Source organism: Eurypyga helias, unplaced genomic scaffold (assembly GCF_000690775.1).
Source record: "Eurypyga helias isolate BGI_N326 unplaced genomic scaffold, ASM69077v1 scaffold43884, whole genome shotgun sequence".
In the NCBI taxonomy this organism is placed as follows: Eukaryota; Metazoa; Chordata; class Aves; order Eurypygiformes; family Eurypygidae; genus Eurypyga; species Eurypyga helias.
Window position 1 is genome coordinate 1,275 of NW_010246487.1, and position 14,201 is coordinate 15,475.

The window sequence follows — 14,201 nt, forward strand, 5'->3', positions numbered from 1 at the left end:
TGCCTGAAGGGGCTACAAGGAAGCTGGGGGGGACTTTTTACAAGGGCCTGCAGTGACAGGACAAGGGATAATGGGTTTAACCTGAAAGCGCAGAAATTTAGATTAGATATCAGGAAGTTCTTCCCAGAGAGGGTGGTGAGGCACTGGGACAGGTTGCCCAGAGAAGCTGTGGATGCCCCATCCCTGGAAGTGTCCAAGGCCAGGCTGGATGAGGCTTGGAGCAACCTGGTCTAGTGGAAGGTGTCCCTGCCCATGGCAGGGGGCTGGAACTGGATGGTCTTTAAGGTCCCTTCCAACCCAAACCATTCTGATTCTATGGATTATATCCTCATGATTCCAAAATCATCCAGAATTTCCCCTCTTTTCTGTCCACCTACATGAACAAAATCCCTCCTGGTCTCTTATCTTTTTTCTGCATGGAGGAAGGAGACAAGCCCCAGACTGTTCGTGCAAGCACCCAAGGGCTCTGCGTGTGATGTTACAGACCCACATCACACCACTCGGCCCCAGTTTTCAAAGATGTCTTGCAAGCAGCCAGTAACCCACCGCAGCTAGCCCTGCCACCCGTTTCTGCAGCATTAGGAGAGGTCCAGGTCCTATTTGGGCTGTGGGAGGAAGTGTGCTAGGACCTGACACATCAGAAAATGCAGATACAGAGGAACAGCAAAAGGAAAATAACTCTCTGAAAAAGAGGGGAGGTGGAAATGACAAGTCGTCAATAACTAATGTGGGTTTTTCACACTGGATTTGGCCCTGTAAGGCACATTATTTGCTCGTGCTACAGCAGCAAAAATATCTGGCAATGAAGAGTTTACTGATTCCCTAATCACAGATAGCAGGGGCTGAACTGCAGCAGGAAGAAGAGACCAGACATTACAGTAGGCATTACAGGAATAGCCCATCTGAAGAGCACTACATCCCCTTCAAGAGATCCAGTTTTATACCATTTGATTGAAAATAAATTATATTCCCAGCAAACATGTGAAGGCCCTTCAGTCTTGCAGAATCGAGACTGATTTTAGCAGGGCTGTCTAGGTTAATTCACTTGAAAGCAAACAAAACCAACACGACCCCACAGGATATTTAATGCAATCTGCTTTTAAGATTAATTGCACAACACAGAACTAATCATTCTCAAGTGTCATATTCACTTCTCTGTTATTCCAGTTACATCTTTGGTCTGGGCACGACCAGTTTGAAGTGTCACGGAAGATGCACACCCTGTCCTGCTCCTGACCCACCCCATCCATGGTCCCTCAAACACTACCCAGCCTTTATATCCAGAAGACAGAGCTTCTGGACACCGCAAGTGGGTAGGAGTCATCCAGTAGGAAGATGGAGGGGATCAGCACCAGGCCTGAGACATGCATGCTGACCACAGCCTGCTTCCACACATCCAGTTCATATCCCAACTCCTCTCCACGTTCCCATGCTTGTTCTTCTCCATTTCCTTCTCTAACCCTCATCTCCTCCCAGAATAACCCTCCTTCAATTACTTTTTTCCCCACTGGGGCCAATCTTGCTACACCTGTAGCCAAATTTGGTGTTTCCAAAACCTCTCCCTGGGTTACCTCTCCAGGTTCCATTCCCCAGCTGATCCCCGTGCTCCTCCTCAACCATCTGTGAAGCTCAGCCATTTCCCTGCGTCCTCTCTATAGTGGTCCGGCAGCTACCCGTTACCTGCTTCACCCAGCCATCTCTCGTGTCACATCTATTCCTTCCTCCTGGACCGACTCAAACAGCAGGCCGGGGCCTGACCATCTGCCCACATACCCTAACAGAGCTCCTACACTTCATGGAGATCAGCAGAACGAGTGGCCATTACAAAATAATTTTTTTAAATACTCAAGAACTTCATTATTATTTAGCCAGTTCAGTCCTTAAATAACATCTCTGAAAGCATGGGAATGTTCATAAATGGATTCCCTTCACATTAATTCATGAGTACCTGAGAACTATTCTTTTGCTTAAAGAAAAAGCTTAGTCTGCAATTATTTCTGAACTAGAAAAAAGCCAAAAATACTAATTTCTGGCAGTCCCAATTCTTAGCAATGCCATGTGGATAAACTGATTTTTCCAAAGCATGCTATAAAAATCGAGTCCCTTGGAAGGGTTTTGCAGAGAGACACGAGTTTTGCAAGTGGCAGTGGAAACAGCACCAAGAGGAAACTCTCCACCAAGACAAACACAGTGTCCAACACCCCAGGAGGCTGCAGGCACTGCTCAGAGAGCTGCGTAAGATTCTCCATGGATGTTCCCTCACTAAAACATCACCTGATTATAGCAAATGTCGAGACTGCCAAGGGTTACACAGGCTGTCTTGTACTCAGGTGTGGTGCAAGAAGTGTACACATTTACCTGGCTATGCCTGCTTCCTGCTAAACGGCGCTGGGTGCTTCTCCAGCCTGAATCACACCATCCCATGCTCTAAGGTCAGCTCATACTGGAGCAACTGCAGCTCCGAGTGCAGGCTACGTATGGTTAAAAGTGCTCTTCATGTTTTTGGCTGATTACAAAAATGAGCCAAAAGTTTCAAAGAATGGGAGGAAAAACCCAAACAAAAGCCCACGGGGCTGTCGTAAGTGCGACTTCTTCAGAATGACACTGTCAGTTGAGCTGGTGGACAAAGCAGGATTGTCCCCAGCCCCCCTGCATTGTGGTTATGAACACCATAGAGCCTTCGGAATCACACATGCAGAGCTGTAAAACAAATCTGAATAAGCCGAAATCAACGCAAAAAAGCCCCAGACTGATTACAGCGAAGCAATCAACATGCAAAGCAGTAATCCTGAGAGCCTTTCCGAGGAAGGTGCTGGTGTAACCCTTTCTGAAGAACACCAGAAGCTGGAAGTCAAAAAACTCCCCCACTGAGGAAGGGTTTAAGAAAAAACACAGCTGCAGAGCCCGCAGAGGCAGCCCATCACCAGAGCTATGAAACCGAGGGGCTGGGTGAAGAAGGAAAGGAACTTGAGAAGCCACCTCCTTCCCCTAACAAGCCCAGGAGGAAAAAAAACCCCAAACCACTTCCTGAACACAGCCCCGGTGAAGACAAGCAGCATCCCATCCCTTCTGAGGGAAGCTGGCCGACGAGGAGCAAGGCCAACATACACCAGAAGGAAGACCACGTGGGACGTGAAAGATCATCCGAGACATACAAAAGCCAACAGACGAAATTTCAGCCAACGTGAATAGTTATAAAAATCCTTAGGTACATTTTAGGAAAGAAAAACATTTAACCTACACTTCCATCCAGTTGGCAAAACTAAATATAAAGATCATTTTATGAAGAGCACAACTGATGCCTCTTAGCGACCTGATGTTAAGTTTTCCCCTGGATGACATCCTCCAGTAGCTTTATAAAAGGACTGAAAGGTTCTTCCGAGTGCCCGGTGCAGAGGCAGTGTCTATGACATCACACGGAAGCCAGCGCTGGGGTGCCCACCCGCCCACCTCCCCAGCACCGGGCCACCAGCATGGCACGCGGGCACTGCTCCTGCCACCACGCGTGATGCGCACCAGCACAAAATTACGCAGCTCCCGCCAGCTCTCCCACCATGGATGATGCTGCCGTGCTTCGGAAGAAAGGCTATAGCCTGAGCAAGACGCTCGGAGAGGGCTCTTACGGCAAAGTGAAATCTGCCTACTGTGACCGGCTGAAACGCAACGTGGCCATCAAGATAATCGACAAGAGGCAAACTCCTCGGGACTTCCTGGAAAGATTTCTCCACAGGGAAATAGAGGCCTTGAGGCATTTGCACCACCCGTCAATCATCAAAGCACATGATATTTTTGAGACATCATCTGGGCGAGTGTACATTGTGATGGAGCTGGGGGAAAAGGGAGACCTCCTGGACTACATCAAGACGACAGGAGCTATGGAAGAGGACATAGCTCGCACCAAGTTTCAGCAGTTGGCTTCTGCCATCAAGCATTGCCACGACCTGGACTTCGCTCACCGAGACCTGAAATGTGAGAACATCCTTCTCGATGAGGACCTCAACATCAAGCTGTCAGACTTTGGCTTTTCCAAAGCCTTGTCCCGGGATGAAAACAGCAGAATTATTCTCAGCAAAACCTTCTGTGGATCTGCTGCGTATGCAGCCCCAGAAGTGCTACAGGGCATTCCTTGTGACCCCCAGATTTCTGACATATGGAGCCTGGGTGTCATCCTGTACGCAATGGTCTACGCTCTAATGCCGTTTGACGATTCCAATGTCAGGAAAATGATCCGTATGCAGAAGCAACACAGGATTCCTTTCCCCAGCTCAAAATACCTGACTGTAGACTGCAAGGACCTCATTTACCGCTTGCTCCAGCCCAACGTGTCTCAGAGGTTGCGCATAGATGAAGTTTTGAAACACTCATGGCTGCAGACTCCGAAATCCACGATCCCTTCCCCTCCGCCAGCTGCAGAAGAGGGTGAGTGTTCCCAAAACCTGCGTGAAGAAAAGCCTGAGCACGAGCAGCAAGTCACATCCCATTCTGCGGAAGGGGGAAAGAAGAAAACAGGAGCCTCTTAAGGATGGCTGGTTTCAACAATATCACAAAGCTGGTTTAACTTGTGAACTGCTGGTTCTCAACTTCAGCTTCTCTCGACCATTTCAGCAAGAGTTCTCATCTTTTGCTCCACAAAGTACTGTCTTATGTTGCTATACATCTGCTGAGGTGAATAAACAGCTTAACATCGTTATTCCCAAAAGACCTGTCTCTGCTATGTTCACAGGGATGAAAAGTTACTGTCAAGACGCACTGGAAAGTTTCTTTCAGTGCTGCTGATACTTAACAGCACTTACGCTCACGTTTCTCAGGTTCCTGACCACACCAGCTGCAGAGTTCACGTGTGCATCGACCATGTTTTGGATTCAGTAAGAAGGCAAGTTATTAGGAAGTGTGAACTGCATGCATACCGTTTCCATAACATACCAACTCTCTTGACAGGCTGCCTGTACCTTTAAGAGCATGTTTAAACTCCACTTTAAAGAGAAGCCCTCTCAAATTCTGGGTCATGTCTCAATATATACATGGTTGTATCCCCTCTTCTGCAAAGTACAAGACCAAAGAACTTAAACAACCTGGAAGAAAGTCCACTTTAACCTTTTAGAAAGTTTCACCACATTTTATAAATAGACATATCTGTACAGAAAAGTATTTAAATGCATGGCCATCTTAAAAAGAGAAATATGCCTCTAAAAAATTATCACTGGTTTCCAAGAGTCCAGAACCTTCTCTGCCGCTGCAGCCCTGTGCATCCACCCATGCAGTTCAAAAGGAAGTTACACCACAGCAGGAGATACTCTGCTTCCAAAAAAGCACATCACAGGCTATTTTTGCTATATTAGCGTAGAGCAGTGCTGGTCCCAAATCTTGTTACGGCTGGCTTTTGTTCTGGCAGCTGTATCCAGACACCCCTTACTACAGATGGCTCACAACATCCCATGTGCAGGCAACGAGCACAGCCAGTTCACCGTCACCTTGCTGGTGACCAGAACGTTCACAAGAAATCAGACACCTTCCTTCTTTTAGGAAGCTGCAGTAAATTGTCTGTGATCGATGTAGTATCCTGAGATGACGGCGTCTGAGACACTGTCCTGGACTGTGGGGTGCTTGTGGGTGTGTGAGGCCCACTTGCTGGGGTCTTGTAACCAGGAGTTCCTGTGTGGGCTGGGGAAGGAGTATAGCTGGCTCGCAGGGCTCTGTCGGTGTATTTACTCGCAGTCCTGTTTACTAATCTTTGCAAAGCTGGTGACATCGCTGGGCTTAGTCCTTTCGGAGTGAGGCTGGAATAGAATTGTAAAAGACTTTACAGTAAAAATCTCCATTTATCAGGAAGAGCATCAATGCTTCCACAGGCAAGCTTCGGATCCACTCCCCCCCAGACCAGACCCACTGGCTGCAGAAGTCATTCGGCCTGCAGGTAATGCAGCCTGTCTCTCTAGAGAGGCAAATGACAGAAAATCCTCCTACAACCCTCCCAAACCTGAAGTGGCACTGCCTGCCTTCTCCTCTGAGCCTGTGCCGGCCGTAACCCAGCCAAGCAAGCTTTATCACATCTCCTCTTTGCCACGAGGCAAGACACCGATCCAGATGCATCGCTGGGTGGCTGTAGGGCAGACAGTAATGCGGGCAAGAGGGAGTATCAGTGACAGCCACCAGCCACCTCCCCCAGGAATTAATTTTTTTAATTTCTAAAACCTTCTGGTTTGACTGTACCTCCTCCCGCGTCCAGTACTCTTATCATTCCTCCCTTTCTACATACATTGATTTAACTCACATCAGAAAATACCGACCCTCAGTTCTGCTGTTAGAACAGAAGTCTCACCTGGCCAAGTTTTCGGTCACTTTTCGAAGCGCTTCCTGCTTCTTTGCTCGGTTTTTAGCTGCCACTTCATTGGCCATCTTGAGTCCTAGCCTCTCCCGGCGCCCGGGCTCCAGGATCTATAAATGCACCACACAGTTCACTCACCAAGGCACTCGAGTGCTGCATAAATGAGTCAAAGCACCTTCACAGTTGGATTCCAGCTAACAGGGATCTAAACTGGGGAGAAGGGGGGTCAGCCCCCACCTCTCTGCTGCTATATGAAAGCCAGAGAGGACACAGAGGGCCCTTCAACCGGCCTTAGCAAGCAACAAATATGGTAAAACCAGTTCAGCCAAGGAAGCAGCCATTACCTCTGGCATTTCCTCCTGCTGTCTCTCCTAGACAAACAATGTCACCTGTGTCTTGCCCAGCCTGGCCCCTAGCCAGCCAGCTCTCAGGCAAACACAGACATTGCTAAACAGCAAGAGAACCAGTCAAGGGCTTCAGAGCCTGCCAGAACAAAGGCACATACAGCAAATTACACCTTTCTTAAACCAAGAGCCTCAAACAGCTCACATTCAGTTCTACCATCAGGAGACAGGCGGCATTGCAGGGTCAGGTGCCATTAGCAAAGCCAGAGCCCCTTTTCCACTCTCAAGTGATACACCTGCCTCAGGCTGTGACAGATCAAGACAGAGGGAAATCCTAAAATTTCTAGCCGTACACTAAAATCAGAGAAATCGGGTGTTTCTTCAGCCTCCACTGAAAGCCCCTCTGTCTGGGCCCATCATCAAATACTGAGCTTCATTCTCCTGTCAGTGTGTGTTCCACCCCAGGGATCCCCAGCAAGTAGCTTTCATGTGGAGCCATGTCCACCTCCACCCTCCAAGCAGAACCTAGATCGTTAGTCTCAAGGACTGGGAACACGGCCCAGAGATGTGTCACGTTCCCACAACAATGTTAATCTATTAGTTACTCATTTGCCTTTCCCTTGTTAGTCCTACACCCCCCAGCCAGAAGAATGACAGGCTGACTCCTGACATAAAATACCTTGAAGGCTGGTCCAGGTGTTCTGTCCACGTACGGTGTCTCTGACCCTTCCAGACGCAAAGGGGTGCTTTCGATTTCACCCCAGGTCATAAAAGGAGACTCATTCACACCTAAACACAAATTTTAAGAGTCATGGTCATGCAAGACATTTTGCTATTTGTTCACCACAAAAAATCCAAAGCAGCTAATTATGAAATGCAGCAAATTCATCAACATGCAAAGGAGCTCCTGCACAGCAAAGGAAACCACAGCCCATGCTGAAGAGTAACACGGGGTTCCCATTAAAAAGAGTGTGACCTTAAACTCACAGGACTGCCTGTGGCTGGGTCACCCTCTAGGCTACAACACCCAAGCATGGTCTGTCCAACTGTTTCATTCTCCGTTTGGTGAGCTTTTGCTTAGTACACTTTCAATTTTTCCTCTACAGTACTAGTCTTCCCCTCTGCCACTGTATGAGGCTCCTTTAACTATGGAGAACTATTTAAAAGCAGGGAAACGAGCAGAGGACTTAAGATAACAGCCAAATGTAACCTCAATTCATCTTGAGGCTAGCATGTGCCCAACAGCGAGTGCACCCTGCCTAACAGCTACAACTGCAGAATAGATTCAAAAAGCCCAACTAAGCCACTGGGCTAGAAAACCCTGCTGTCCAGGGTTTGGAAGAGGCATCTACAGTGGAAAGAGGTGGTGCGCTCCAAATGCCACCTACAGGCTTTCCAGAGGAAAAGCCTCAGTATGTTCTTTTGGCATAATGACAAAAGACAGGAAAACAATTAACAGCTGGTGAAGAACAGCTAAAAATTCAGATACCCTATTTCAACTGAAGAAAACTAATCAATTTGTTCTAACTGAAAATATCCTGCGGCTAATACATCCGAACAAAAGGATTCTAACACACCCGTGTATTCAGACAAAGAAAGAGCCTAGAAAGCAGTAGCCCTGGAGGAAGACAGTACGCTAGACTGTGAAGGTGAGATACACCACATCCCTATGAGCCAGGCAGAACCATCACTCAGCAAACCACTGGGCACATTGTCACGAGTGCTCCCCATTTTGCAAAGCAAGCAACCAAACTAATTGGAAGGTTAATGTTTGTGAAAGGTTCAAATTCCTGTATTTACATTAGAGAGGTGTTACCAGGGACAAAACAAGCAGCCACATCATTCCAGGTGCCTAGGAAGGCTCTGCCCTCTAGATGATCCCTATGTAGTGGTATAGCAGCTTGCTCAGAGCCTCTCCGGTACAGCGTGACCTCTCCTGCCAGTGTACTAGGCTAGGACTCAAGCACTGCACAACTGTGTGACAAACTGGCACACATGGTACACAGGGAAGTCACCAGCTCATGAGACACACACAGACAGAAGGCTTACCTCCTTGTCTAAACCAACAATGATACCCCAGTGTTGAACAAACAGAGCATCAAAATAAGTGCGTAGCAGTCCTCTTACATCAGAAGAGCTAAGAAAACCCTCTTACCAGGGGCAGGAGAAGGGGTAGACACAAATCCATATCCATTCACTTTTGGAGAGTCTTGGGGTATCAGCTCTTTCCCATCTGGTCCCACTTTGCCTTGTTTGTACTGAAATAAAAGACAATGCCACTCACGTGGAGAACGGTGCGAGTCAGCTGTGTCTAGCATGCACACAGTTCTCCAGACCGATGCACAACACCAGGGCAGAGTTTAACAAGGTTTTAGTCAGAACAAGTAAAGTTATCCAACCTGGGCGTTGAGGGCTGCAGCTTGCTGGAGCTGCGATTTGCTCACAGCTTGGCTAAAAGGGTCCTTCACAAAACGTGTGTTTCGATGGACAACTTCCCTGGGCTTCTTAAATACGTCATCCTCATCAGGCACACCTTGAAAAGCAAAACATCCTTTAGGAAAGGGCTCAGGTAACACTAGGCAGGGTGCTCTAGAGCTTCTGACCAACATGACATTTACCACACGTTCCTACACAACACAGAATCCATCAGCAATTGCAGTGATTATCTCCAGCAAATTAAAACTTGCACTAGATATGTATTTTGTAACATCTGAAATCTATAAATTAATATCAGTTTTAGCAACAAATAAAAAAAACAGACAAAATGACTTTATTTTGTCTACTTCACTGGTTTGCAGAAATTAACCGTACATTTATAGCCAAAGAAAACTGTGTTTACAAAGTGATGTAGCTTTCTATAGCAACCAAGGGACCAACAGTCCCAAGGGACAGTCTTTGAGCAGAAGCAAAGAAAGAATAAAGATGACAAGAGACTGCTCATAAATAAGAGCAAACTGGGAAGAGCTTTGGTGTCTGAAAACAAGTGCTTCTGTAATACAGATAATGAGCTTCTCAGTGACAAATAGAACATGATCAAACTTCGCCATCAGAGGAAAAGGAGCAAAATGCAAAGAAGGAAAAAACAACCCCACCAACTTTTTTAAAAAACTTTACATGTCTGAGCTTCACAGAAGAAGTAGAGTATCACCAGTAAGAACTGCTCAGTCATCTACAGACCTGTTGTAAGAACAGTTTGGAATCAACTCATCTAGAACCAACATCTCTCCTGCAAACCTGCACGCCTCACCTGTCGGATAATACATGAGGGTGTTCCGAGCCGTGTACTCCCAGGTCTCCAGTCCAGCTTTCACATTCTCCAGAGCTTGCTGCTCTGCTGAAGGAAGTGCCAGGTTCTCACTTCGTCGCTGAAAGGGCAATGGGGGGAGAAAAAAAATTAATCAGGTCTGAAATCAACCCCTGCAATCTTTCAATCAGGCATACACAACCTGGAGAACTCAATCATGAGCTCAGCGACCTGCCCCAGCACACTTTGCATCTCGCATGACACAATCACTCCCTCTCTGGCAGGTGGCACTTGAGAAACCATCCCGTTTCCCAGGTGAGCTTGCAAACAACACTACTGTATGCAGTTCTGATATAGAATCAAGTGAACACTAAAGAATTCACTTCTCCAAAGATTATGGTTTTCACTTTGTTACGTGTTGTGACAACACTTGTGATGGCTCAAACTTTCTGGTTTTCTCCTCTATTAATCAAAATTCAAATGAAGCATTCATTGCTAGAGAAGGGAAGAGCAACATATGACACTTACATATAATACAAAGACAGTCTACAAGGCTTTGGCAGGTGACCTTGGGAGAATATTTAAACCATTCTAGTCTCATGCAAACTGTGTTAGTTGAGGCAAGCAGTAACAAAACAGACACTTCTTCAATACTTAGTTTTCAAATGTTTCCACAGGCAGTACAGGTATGGATGCATTTGACATATTCATGGGATTACTTGCATGCTGTTACCAGCATACTAGTACCACTGATACCAAAAAGAAAGTAACAGAATGCAGTCAGGCACCAGTAAGTTACTCCATTTAAAAATTCTCACACTAATGAAAGTAGACAATGACTGCCAGAAGCTATGTGTTAAAAGACATCAACTGATGTCTTTAACAGGTACGATCCATATACATTTAAATAGCAGTATTGTCACCGAGTACATTAAATGAGGCATAATGGAGTTGTCTGCTACACGAGCAGGCGTGCTGCGCAGGAAAACGCGAGGTCTGAACAGAGCACTGGCTGACAGAAAGATACACAGGACAAAACCAGCTCTGGTAACTTCATCATGGCCTGAAACAACGCCTGTGCTTTGGGAATGTTCTCCTGAGCCTGCCTTTTAATTCTGGATGAATGCATTCGAGCAAAGATGCATAAGGAGCCACAGAGGGCATTTTTACTGTAACAGCCTCTGAGGGTTTACATTAGCTGGGTTAAAAACATAACACTCAACAACAGCAGCAGTAAACACTCATGCATCAGCGCCAAACTTCATTAAAAAGCACAGCAGCTCACATCCATCACTGACATCTGGCAACAGGGCCAGCTGCTCAGTGCTGATGGAGAAAGATCAACATGGCAGCCCCAGAACAGCCCCTGAACCTCCCACAAAGGTAACTGAGGAAGAGAGCACAACCAGCCATCCTGCGTGCAGCTGAATGGATTATTACTGACCATATAAACAGAAAACTGAAACAAGAAAGACTATCTAACTGCAAATAGTGAAGGGCAAACAACAGGAACGGTTCTCAGCTGCTCTCCTTGGTATTGCCGCTAACAGAAGAGACTGCCAAGAACAGCAGTACTTCGTGCAACACTTCAGTCTCAGAGCTTTAGGAAGAGACAGATCCTCAGCTACTGTGTCAGCACTGTGTGTATGTTACAGATGGGGAAAAAACAGAGCTGCAAGAGGAAGCAATGAGCTGTCACAGGACACCGGAAACTCAGGCTTAGCGCAGATTTAGATGTGATCACACCATGCACCTACTATTCAAAAATCAAGATCTTTCTACTCTTATTCAATAAAATGAGTAATTCAACAGTCTAATGCAACAGCCCCGTGCTCAGAGACAATGAATTCTCATCCATATTCACAGCAGGATTCAAAACAGAAGGTAAGAAAACGTTCTATTTAATTGAAGGACAAAGAAATAACAAAATGGTATTTCTGTGTCATGTCACCCTGGAAGACCAGAGATACAGCTGAGCCATTTCCCTACCTGGGCATACTCCTCTTCTGCACTGTATAGCCAAGCATGCTTGACTTTCTCCTTCTCTTTGGCCACCTCCATGATCTGCTCAAACGAAGCATTATCTTCACTTGTGTGTTTTGCTAAGAAACTGTCCAGACTGGGAAGTGCATCTTTATCATCTTTTTCTGAGTCTCCTAACAAGAGAAGGGAAGACAACCGAGAAAGGTTAATAACTCCCTTTCTGTGGGAATGTTATAGATAACACTAAGGCCCCTTCTGACAGCGAGCCTTCTACAGACCCACCAATAATTAACATGAGGCTTGGTGGGGAAAAAAAAAAAACAATACCCAAGCAGAGTGGTAAATAATACATTATTTTTTTGAAGACCTATTACCAACTTTCGCAAATCCTTTCATGGCATTTATAGCTACTTCTGTTAAAGGTAAAATGTACAAGTGGCCAGCTACTAGTAAACATTTTTAATATACTAAATGAATAGCTCTGCCCCTAAAATCTTTGCTTATTTAAAGAATTAACTTCAGGTGACACAGGAAAAATTTACTGCCTTCAAAGAGATCAACTGAGTTAAGAACTTACACAGCCATAAAGGGACCCATAATTGAGAATACACACACATTATGTAAAACGTTACATCAAGTTCAACCTGAGAGTGATCACTTTCACCTACTAGAAGGTTTAGGGAAGCTGCTTAAACATCTGCTAAATACCCAAAACCCTTACAGGAGACAGAGCTCACAGAAGTATTTTCCTGCTGCTGAAGAATTCAGCCAGAGAAACGTCATTCTCCTACCTTCCTCTGCAGCTCTGACGCCAGCTTTGGTTTTATTCCCCAGTGAAATAGCACCTGGATGCACTTCTGGAGTTTCAAACGTGGCTGGAGTAACATCTGTGACAGAAAAAAAAAAGGCTCACATGGTTACTAGAGCACAGAACAGGACACTTGCTGTGACATCTTCCACCACAGTAAGGGTCACGTGCCAAACTGAAGGATTTCATTAAGAAGTTGTGAAAAGACTCCAAAATATTCTTTTCAATTCCATCCCAACCACAGAACAATATTTTGTTCTCATCTAAGACATTCTTTTTCTCGTGATAGAGGAAAGATTCACAGGAGAGCCACAGCCCAGTATATCTGCCAATCTACAGCTTTAACCAACAGAAGCAAGCAGAAGCTTAACAATCCCAACTGAAGCCAGGGCCAGCACCTACAGTAGGTGAGGAACAAAAATCACTTGGTGCCACATGCCCTTGTCACAAGATAGCTAGTTACCTAAACCCCACCGTGAGAGCTCAGCCAGGGCCTGGGCTTTAGTAAAAAAACACCTGAACTTGAAATGAAAGCAAACATACAACAGGGCACAGGATGCCTGCTAGGCAAACCTCTGATAATCAACATGAGCTTCCAACACCTTCTATTACCAGTATACGCAAATCTTGCACATCTGTGGATGCAATAAAACACCCTAAAAAACTATAATAAGGATTCAAAACATAGCTCTGATAGTATAATATCCTACTTTAGGGCATGTAACCCCAGGGTGCAGGAACTTGGCAAACAAGGCCTACAAGGAATAGTTTATTCAATAGCTGTTTCTTTCCAAAACCATTCCCTCCAGAGGTATTATTAGACATCATCAAAGAGAAATTCAGCATCAGTCCCCAGACACTGGCTGTTGCTCAACCTGGTACACTAATTCCCACACAACATCAATCTGGAATCTTTAAGATAAGCACTGCCTGTACCAAGTTTAATAAACCAAAGCAGCAATATTAGATATAAACCCTTTACAACCCAGTAAGCCAGTTCTTACAGGGTGCAGGTGTGTCCCTCGATGACTTGCTCAAGGAGGAGCCAAACTTGATGGCAATTTGCCTCATTTTCTCCAAGTCACCATTTTCTTCAGCCTCCAGATACTCCTTCTGTGCTCGCAACTTCTCCACATCAGGAAAGAAGTCTCGCTGAATGATCTTCTCCAAACTCTGCAGAGAGACAACTGTAAGGCCCTGCTGGAAGACCTGGGAGCGCCGGCTCAGCCCGGGGCCTGCCGCACACAACGAGGATGGGCTGTCCGCCCGAGGTTGTGCCGGTGGCAGCGAGGTGACAGCCGTCACCGCTGGAGCCCTAGGGACGGCTCCAGAGCTGCTGCCCAGCCGGGATTACACCGCACAGACACGAACCGAGAGCCATTCAGCCCTGGTGCCCGGAGAACGGGGCCTCCCGCGCCCCGGCGCGGCCTGCCGGGCTCCGTTCCCACTTCCCCTGCCCCCGGCCTACCTCGATGTAGGCCTCCTCATCCAGGATCT

General features: G+C 46.4%; 2 protein-coding genes across 2 annotated transcripts; one reads left to right on the forward strand and one right to left on the reverse strand.

Annotated features, from left to right (window-relative positions):
• The first annotated feature begins 3,554 nt into the window (after positions 1-3,554).
• Positions 3,555-4,955, forward strand: LOC104508690 (testis-specific serine/threonine-protein kinase 2-like). The gene is made up of 3 exons (XM_010150402.1): positions 3,555-4,402; positions 4,467-4,633; positions 4,939-4,955. Exons 1-3 carry the CDS (start codon positions 3,555-3,557, stop codon positions 4,953-4,955), a joined length of 1,032 nt encoding a protein of 343 aa, XP_010148704.1.
• A 423-nt stretch (positions 4,956-5,378) lies between these two features.
• DGCR14 (DiGeorge syndrome critical region gene 14) lies at positions 5,379-14,196 on the reverse strand (the record flags this gene model as incomplete). The annotated part of the gene is made up of 10 exons (XM_010150403.1): positions 5,379-5,777; positions 6,320-6,435; positions 7,349-7,458; positions 8,825-8,927; positions 9,069-9,202; positions 9,917-10,034; positions 11,903-12,069; positions 12,688-12,783; positions 13,709-13,877; positions 14,173-14,196. Coding segments are annotated over 10 exons (1,323 nt in total), but the record flags the coding sequence as incomplete, so codon positions are not given.
• Positions 14,197-14,201: the final 5 nt, after the last annotated feature.

Bases quoted from the DNA above. Each gene is read 5' to 3' on its own strand.
- LOC104508690 (XM_010150402.1), top strand. From the start codon at position 3,555: ATGGATGATGCTGCCGTGCTTCGGAAGAAAGGCTATAGCCTGAGCAAG. The intron at 4,403-4,466 runs GCCAGCTGCAGA...GAGCACGAGCAG, and splicing joins TCCACGATCCCTTCCCCTCC to CAAGTCACATCCCATTCTGC.